Genomic DNA, 8,485 nt, shown 5'->3' with positions numbered 1-8,485 from the left:
GAAGTTAGAAAAGTCTCTTTTAAGTTTTTAAATTAAAATTTCACCCTGGTGAGATGATTGATCTGGGAAATAAATCCAAGGCAAGCTCTCCACTCTGTCGGGTGGGACACACAGTGGGAGAGACAGGGTGGCCGAGGAGGATCAGGACCCCTGCTAGGCAGAGCCTGAGTCTCTGGCCCAAGCCAGCTCTTTAGTTCTGCACAAGCCCCGCACATCTGGCTGGCGACGGGTGACACCAGAAGAGACCCGGAGCTGCAGGGCCCCTGAGGAGCCAGCCACGGAAGTCCGGTTAGGGAGAGCTCGGATGGCAAGGGGCCTCCACACCTTCGGCCGACGGGCGCTTCAGGGAGCCCCTGCTGTGGAACTCCTTGAGTGGATCCACGGTGGTCCTCGATTCCCGAAGGCGTGACCTCCGAGAGGCAGCTAGCAGACCCCTCATGACTGCAGGATCACCCCACCTGGCTTCCAAGCACCTGCCCTGGGACGAGGGGTGGAGGGAAGGGGTGCTGGCCCAAGGGGACGCTCTGGCCCTTCCCTGCCGACCCCAACACCTCGGTCAGCCAGCCCCATTCTCACATACATTAGTTATATTTATATTTTCATATATATTATAGTTATATATTAAAAAGAGAAAAAAACTTGTCTGAAGAGAAACTCCTGAAGGACCCAAGTGGCTCAGGAAGTTTACTATCCCTCCCCAACCCACAAAAATTATTTTATAAAATCTTCCAGTGCGATCTTCAGGAAACCCCCACCCGCCCCGGCTCCCCCCACCCCGGCCCTCCTGTGTCCCCACGACCCTGGACTGCCCCCCCCCGCCCCAGCTCCAGCCCAGCGCCCGGCAGCATCCAGTCTCATCTCTGGCCATCCATGGCAGCCATGGCTTTCTGCTGGGCACCACCCTGCTGCGCTCCGGGGGGCCACGTGGGCTGTGGGTGGTGGAGGTGGTGGAAGCTGTGGGCCGTGGGGGAGGAGGGCGGGATCCAGGCGGCCTGGTGGCTGGGTGGGGACGAGGCCCAGAAGGGGCTGAAGCTTGCAGGGGGGGAGCAGGCCACGGCCGTCATGGGACTATTGCTGCCCTGCAAGCCCTCGGAGGCACGAAGCTTGGAGAACATGGCCAGTGCGTCAGGGAAGTTGGGCGGCGTGGCAGGTGTGTTGCTTGGGGTGCACATCTGCTGGGAGAGAACACAGGTGTCGGGAAGGTTATGGGCACACGCCACCCAACTCTGAGCCATGCCCAGTGGACCCCCACCAGAGCCTACGGTGGGGCTCACCCAGGCCGGCCCCTCCTCCATTCCCATTTTCCAGTTCACGGGCGGCTTCCACAGAACAGAAGCACCCTTCTCGCCCTGAGCCAATACAAACAATAAAGACAAACCCCGACAATTTTTATCAAAACCAAAGAGTGTTCCCTGAATGCCGGGCAGGGATGCCCCCGAGCAGTGTCCGCAGCAAAGGGTTAATTCCAACCAGAAGCCAGGCTGCCCGATTCAAGTGAGGACAAGGGAGCAGCCCAGGACACCAGCGCTTAGCGCCTCAGCCTGGGTAAGAAACCAGCTGGCGCCCTCAATAATCCGCCCTCAGATGTTCCGAGGTTGTTGGTCAAAGGAAGGCAGCCAGACGCAGGGTCTCCCTCCACTGCTCAGGGAGAAGAGAAGCCGCACCTTCCCAGCGTCTGGGCTCACTCCACTCTCAGCACCAGCGGGCAGACCTTGGAGGCTCTGTCTCATGATCCCAGTTGTCACAGTGCCCGGGCACAGATGAGGAAACTGAGGCCCGGAGCTCAAGTCGACGGACCAAAACACACCCGCTGCAGGCCACAGGCTGCGGAAGATGGGATTCCTGGGCTCGGATTCCCAGGGCGGTGAGGGGGGTCCGAGGCCCCAGCCCTTCAATCTCTAGCCAACCCTGACTCGTCTGTGCTTCACGCTTCGGCTCCCCAAGGACAAAAACCAGGGATTTGGGTTTTCTGTGTCCCTAGCATCTCCTCCGTGATGCGTTGGCGGGATGCCAGCAGAGTCTCAGCCTGTTCAGTCCCCTCAGCCCTCCTCCTGGGGGTACTTACAAACACCCCAACATCTGCTGTTTTCTGCCACTACCCTGGGAGGGAAACTCCCCGAACTCTCCAGTATCCCCCACCCTTTCTGATCAGGGACCCCAGCCGGGAAGGGCAAGGACTGGGGTAGGGTGCTGTACTGTGACTGGCGCCCCCCCCACCCCCAGCAGCATGGTGGGGCCAGGGGGTGCCACTCAGAAGTCTCTCCCAGGACCCTGGGGAAGAGGCAGCAGAGAGCAAGGCCTACACAAAGCCCGTTCTGACCTCACAGCAGCTTCTCCCTTTCCCAGGAAGCCAGGGAGTCCTTCTTTGAATTTCTCCTAATTTTAGCAACACCAGCCCCTCCCCCAGGCACGGGGCTGGGGGAGCAAGATTCTAGGGCTCTTCACCTCGCAGAGGGAGCTTTTCACAGCTCTGCAGTTAAATCCCAGCCAGAAATGGGGAGGGAGGCGCATCTGTCCTGTTAACTGGGCCAGCACCCTATCAGCAGCCAGGGAGCTCCAACCATTGTCTTCCTCAGGGGCGGCCACGGGAGACCCAGCAGGCCTGGCCCCACCCAGACCACTTCCCTCCTCCCTCCACTATTCCCCGCCCCCCACCCCAGGGCTGACTTCTCGGCAGCAGGAAACAATGAATGGGGGGTTGGGGGGAGAGGCCAATTGCATCACAGCATCGTGACTTCCCCAGTTGACCAAGCCAGTGAAGCTGGTCTCAAGAACCACCCTGCCGCAGAGAACGGCCTGGCTCGCCTGGACCGGGGGCCTCCTGTGCCCACCTGGCTGTGTGAGCTCAGGCAAGTTCCTTAACCTCTCCGAGGTTCGCCCTACTTCGGTAAAAGCAGGGGTTTGGACCAGATGCTTGCAAAGCCCCTCCAGCTCTTTGCTTCTAACAACTATGGACGGAGCCCACTGCACCCTGCTTCCAATCTAGTCCCTCACTCCTCTTCTCAGTGCCCCTCAATTCAACCCGGAGCCCCCCCTGTCTGGGAGGATGCCTCCAACTGTGTGAATATACAGTAACGCATGGGGACAATCATTTATCAGTTACTCGTGCCCTGGGGTCACTTCTGGTATTGCTATTATGCCATCACTGTTGTCTTGCTTTTATTTAACTTTTTCCTTTGTCTCTCTCAAAAAACTACAGACTCCTTGAGGGCAGGAATGGCATTCTCCACTGTGCTGATGAAGTACTCAATACGCGCTGTATTGATGGATACACCGATTATAATATCTGTTACAAAACCGGCCTTGAGGGAAGCTTTAAGAGATTATAATCCCTGGGCGCCTGGCTGGCTCAGTTGGAAGAGCATGCGACTCTTGATCTTGGGGTCGTGAGTTCCAAACCCCATGTGGGGTATAGAGATTACTTAAATAAATTAAAAAAAAAAAAAAAAAAAGATTATAACCCCTTGGGATTTGCAGAGAAAGAACAACGAGGTCTAAAGGGGCCAGTAGTCCCCGCTCTCCCGGGTCAGCCTCCCTATTCACAGCATCGCAGAATGGCTGTGCCGGAAGCCCCTGGGCTTTTTTGAATGGCCACAAGCTGGTGGAGCAAACCTCAAGGCTCTTTTGAGAGAGAGGAGGCAGGGTGCTCCCAGGCTCTGCTGCGAGGTGGGAGCCAGAGCTTTCCCATGGTCAAGTGCAGGGGAGGGTCTCCTGGAGATGACCCCTCTTGGTTTACAAGGAACCTGGCCTTAGCTGCCACGGCCCTGCAGCTCCCCCAATTCTCCCACTGTATTCCAATGTTTTTTGTCTTTTGATTTATACACAGCATGAGCCATTCCAAGCGGAAAGCCGGTTAAAAGGTCAAGAAAGACCCTTCTACTTGTCCTTTGCAACTAGATGAAAACAGGGCACCAAGGACAAGACACAGCAGAGGAACCATCTCAGCTCCTCCAGGAAAGGCAGCAGCTCTGAGAAGGGAGCCACGGGTAAGGACACCAAGTGTTAAAAATGCCAAAAATGCACTCTGAAAGCCACAACAGATCTCCTGGGGAATAATGTTTTACAATCCCTATGGTGGAGCCCAGTCCCTCCTCCCCCAGCAGAGCTAATAGGTAACTAGGGGGGTGGGGTGGGGAGGGGAGGGGAAGGCATTCAAGCTTCTAAAGTGAAAGCCATGTCCTGTGCCCCCGGAAAGCAGAACACCCCACTGGCCAGGAGGGCAAAGGCTCAGGCCGAGGGGGCCAGCTTGGGAAAGAGAAGAAAGCAAATCCAGACCTGAACCGCTCTGTTTCCTGTACTTTGTGTCTTTACATACTGAAATTAAATGCAAATTCTTGTCCTTATCTTGTCAAAATCCCTCCGTCCTCCACACTCAGGGCAGGTCCCTTTTCCAACAACAGGAAAGAGAGAACATACCTCTCTGGGTAGAGCCTCGCTCCCTGAGCCAGGGTGGATTTATCCCTTTCCTGTTCCCTGCAGAGCTGGCTTGTTTGGATGCGGGGCTACCACTCCGACAGCAAGACGGGGCTCCCGGTAAACACAGACACCCCAGCTCCGGCGCCCTCAGGCCCTTCACTCGGGCTCCCAGTTCCCCCAGACAGAGTAGTTATTATCCGAGCCCCCTCCCCACGCCCCGCCACCCGCTACTGCCCGGCCACCCCGCCCTCCTGCCCGCTCGCCCCGGGGAGCGCGGCCGGCCCAGGCCTGAGGTGGAGGGTACGGCAGCCCGGGAGGCCGGGCCACGAAGTTGGGCGAGCCGGCCGGCCCCGGGAGCCGCTCTTTCCTGGAAGACATTTTGGCTCTTTGTTTACATCGCGGCGCGGCGCTTCCCGGCAACATGGCTGTCACCGCCGGCGGCTGACAGCGGCCCCCCGGCCCGCGCCCTCGGCCTCCGGTGGGCTGCGGGCCGGGGAGGACGCCCCAGCTCCCCGCCGGCGCCCGGACCCACTTACCATCTGGTGGTGGTGGTGGCTGTTGGGAATGTTGGTTTCTTGGAAAAACGTGCTCAGGGCGGTCTGCGGACAAACACAGCGGCAGGGCGGCGGTTAACGGGGCCGGGGCCGGGACGGGAAGCCCCCCCCCCAACCACCGCCCGGCCGGCCCGGCCCCGCGAGCACGGCTGCTCCGCGGTGTCCCCTCGGACGGCCCGGCCCGGCCCGCGGCGCGCCAGGGGGCGTCCCCGGGCCGCGCGCCGGTGTGTGTGGGGGGTGCCGCCGGCAGGGCCCTCCGCGCCGCCCCCGGCCCCGGGCCCGCGCCCCACGCGAGACCGCGCGGCCGCCGATCGCCTGGCCGGGCGACATAAATAGAGCTCCCCGTCCCCGGCGGCGCGCCGCCGGCCGCCCCCGCGCCTCCCTCCCCCCCGGGCCTCAGCCCGCGCGCACCTCGAACTGCCAGTGGGCCGCCTGCAGCAGCTGCTTCGCCTGGTCGGCCGCGCAGCCCGCGGCCAGCACGAACTGGTTGATCATGACCTGGTGCCGCAGCTCGTCCATGTTCACCGACATGGCTCCGGCCGCCGCGCGATCCCGGCTCGGCGGCCGCGGGAGGCCGGCCGCCCTCGGCTCGCGCTCGCCGCCGCCCGCCCGCGGCCTCCGGACCCTCGCCGCCCGCCGCACGCCGCCCGCCCGGCGAGTGTCCCGGTCCGGCTCCCGCGGCCGCCGACACCACAAACAACGGCGCGGGGCGGGGCCGGTGTCCAACGTTCGGGGGCCGCGAGTCGCCGCCGCTGATTGGCCCGCGCCGCTCGGCCTGCGCCCGACTCTGGTGCGGACGTTCGATTCGAATCCTGCAGCCTGCGGCCCGCACTGTTTCTCTTTTCGCCCGGTCGCGCCCATTGGCGGAGGTCGGCGCCGTGGGGCTGCCCGGCATTGGTCGGCCGCTGTGTTTTGGCCCGTCCGGGCTCCTGGTTGGCCACGGCCGGGAGTTTGGGGCGGAGCCGCGCGCGCTGATTGGCCTCCCGTGGGCCCGTTTGAACTCAACTTGAAAACCTTGAGTGTCTGCTGATTGGCCGAGGGCCCTGTGTTTGCTGTTGTAGGCTTGGGGGTGGTGCGGCCAAGTTCATTCATTACTTCATTGAAACTGAACATGCTCAGCTGGAAAAGCAAGACAGAGTGGCTTTGACTCATTTCCTCTGAAAGATGTGGTCATCTCGAGACACAGAATGATCAAAATAGAAAACAGAGGCTTTGCAGTTGCTCAAGTCCCAAAATTGTTTATTTTTTTAAGACTTTCAAGCAGCTCTACTTTTTTTTTTTTTTAGCCTTTTATTGAAATATAAGGTACCCGCTTTCTGCCTCCTTTCAGTCACTATCCTCCCCAAAGGCCGAACAGTCTCTTTCTGGTTTTTAGACCAAAAACTTTGCTATCTGAAGATGTAAACCAATGTTAACATACACTAAGCATAGTTGCAAAGGGGAAAAATTAGTGACTTTTTCAGTCATTAATATCCCAAGCCGGGAACTTTTCTTTTTCTTAAATCGCTTGACCTAGCTGCAGTTTTAATTTCTACCATCTTTCTAAAAATAGTGTTTCTAGGGGCGCCTGGGTGGCTCAGTTGGTTAAGGATCCGCCTTCAGCTCTGGTGATCCCAGGGTGGTGGAATGGAGCCCCTTGTCCAGCTCCCTGCTCAGCGGGGAGTCTGCTTCTCCCTCTGCCCCTCCCCCCCTTGCTCTCTCTTCAAATAAATAAATAAAATCTTTAAAAAAAAAAACAGTATTTCTATACGTGCACTGGCTCTCAACCCTAGCCATTTATTTAGTTTTTTAAAGATTTTATTTATTTATTTGACGGTGGGGGAGATGGTGAGGGCGGGAGCACGGGCGGGGGGGGGGGTTGGGGGAGGGAGGGGCGGGCTTCCCGCCGAGCAGGCGGCCCAATGCGGTACTCGATCTCAGGACCCTGGGATCATGACCTGAGCCGAGGGCGAACGCCTAGCCATCTGAGCCACCCAGGGGCCCCCAACCCTAGCCATTTAAAAACAAGATTTGTTTATGTGTGCTGAGCTTCCATCTTCTGGATAAGGATGTGACCTTCAGGAGTGCCTGTCTGGCTCAGTAGGAAGAGCATGTGACTCTTGATGTTGGGATTGTGAGTTCGAGCCCCACCTTGGGTGTAGAGATTACTTAAAAATAAAATCTTAAAAACAACAACAAAAAAAAGGGATTTGACCTTCAGGGCTGTGTCTGGGAATTGTAGGCGTGGGGAAAGAACTAGGAGTTGAAGCAGATGGAGGAAGGGGCAGAGAGGTTACAAAGGTAAATATTGCTAGGGATTCACTGTTAGAATTTCTGTTTCTGAAAAACTTAGCAAGTTTTGGATCTGAAATAGCAATCACACGGTATATTGAAATTAGTTAAGGATCTGCAGAATAGGACGCTAGAAGAAAGCAAGCCATGGTTCTATTTTGACTTTGCCTAAAGTGAATGTAAGTCTCTAAGAAAACTTGACCATATAAAAAATAAAATATAAATAAGAGAAAAAATTACACCCGATGTTTATGTACTGATGAAAAACAGCCTCGGGCATTATAATGAGCTTGTCCCATTTAGTTAGTCTTTTTGTTTGTGTGCTTGCTTGTTTGCTTTATTTTGAAGGGGAAGGAGTCAGCTTTTTGACTGCTTCTTTTGCCATAATAAGGCGCACATGGGCTGAGCCCCAGAGTGTGGCTGGAGAGTCAAGTACAGCTTGCAGCCCTTCCCTTCCAGTAATTGCAAGGTGAAAACAAAAGTGAGCAGCCAGCAGCTTGTATTGCAGGGAGCTCAGCCCCAGAACAAGGAAGTACTGTCATTGTGGGGTTCCAGTTTTCACAAGTACATACAGGTGGCAAGCATGCCACGGCCATGAGTGGTAGGATTTACCTGGGCAGAGGCATTTCAGCCTGCAGGATCCCTTGGGTCTTGATTAAGAAGTTCTCCAGGAAAACCAGCGTCCTGAAAACACCAAAATTGCCACCCCACTCCCTCCACACCCCCAGAGAGAGGGAGAGCAACAGAGCTCTGTCTCTGATCTTGCTGTGAGAGGTGGGAATGCTCAGTCAATACTTTGGCTTCTGAGAATCTGGTTGGAGATGAATTCGGGTATGGCTTCCCCTTCTCAGGCTGGTTAACACAGGAGTGTCCCTGTCCTGGGAGCGCAGGGAGAATGAATGAGGTCATGTTTGTAGAGGGCTTTGAGCTGCTGGGATGAAAGCAACTCTCCAAGTGCGAGGTATTATTAACCGAAGGTATCATTATTTTAATCTGAGAGGACAATGTGCGGCAGGTAAAACAGAGCAATAAAAACCTGCCCATTAATAACAAGTCAAACAGTGGTAGCCTCAGAAGGAAGAAAATCCTCGTTCCATCAATGGTCTGAGCTATAGAGGGAGCCGAGACCTGGAAGAGAGACGGTCACAGCCGGTATTTCCTGGGGCGGCTCCCAAGGATGTTGTGAATGTAAGTCGGGGAGTGGGTGCTGAGACAGGCAGCAATGGCCAGACCACAACAAACCA

At 56.8% G+C, this 8,485-nt stretch overlaps 1 protein-coding gene across 2 annotated transcripts; it reads right to left on the bottom strand.

Annotated features, from left to right (window-relative positions):
• On the bottom strand, window positions 1-5,773 carry UBALD2 (UBA like domain containing 2). Of its 2 annotated transcripts, none has more exons than XM_036088642.2 (3): window positions 5,382-5,773; window positions 4,953-5,015; window positions 1-1,175 (listed from the first exon to the last, which is right to left on the bottom strand). In XM_036088642.2, exons 1-3 carry the CDS (start codon window positions 5,499-5,501, stop codon window positions 855-857), a joined length of 504 nt encoding a protein of 167 aa, XP_035944535.1. In that variant the 5' UTR covers window positions 5,502-5,773; the 3' UTR covers window positions 1-854. The 2 variants fall into 2 exon arrangements, with proteins under 2 accessions (XP_035944535.1, XP_035944536.1); XM_036088643.2 differs by having other exon boundaries at window positions 1-1,172; window positions 5,382-5,766.
• Between the last annotated feature and the right edge of the window lie 2,712 nt (window positions 5,774-8,485).

Source organism: Halichoerus grypus, chromosome 2 (assembly GCF_964656455.1).
Source record: "Halichoerus grypus chromosome 2, mHalGry1.hap1.1, whole genome shotgun sequence".
Taxonomy (NCBI): Eukaryota; Metazoa; Chordata; class Mammalia; order Carnivora; family Phocidae; genus Halichoerus; species Halichoerus grypus.
Note: the sequence above shows the minus strand (reverse complement) of the source record. Positions and strands in the feature narration are given on the sequence as shown.

What these genes read in the sequence shown, in the direction of transcription:
- UBALD2 (XM_036088642.2), bottom strand. Translation starts at nt 5,501, where the DNA reads ATGTCGGTGAACATGGACGAGCTGCGGCACCAGGTCATGATCAACCAG. An exon ending in CGGCCCACTGGCAGTTCGAG is followed by an intron (nt 5,016 to 5,381) that starts GTGCGCGCGGGC and finishes GTTTGTCCGCAG; the next exon opens with ACCGCCCTGAGCACGTTTTT. An exon ending in GCCACCACCACCACCAGATG is followed by an intron (nt 1,176 to 4,952) that starts GTAAGTGGGTCC and finishes GTTCTCTCCCAG; the next exon opens with CAGATGTGCACCCCAAGCAA.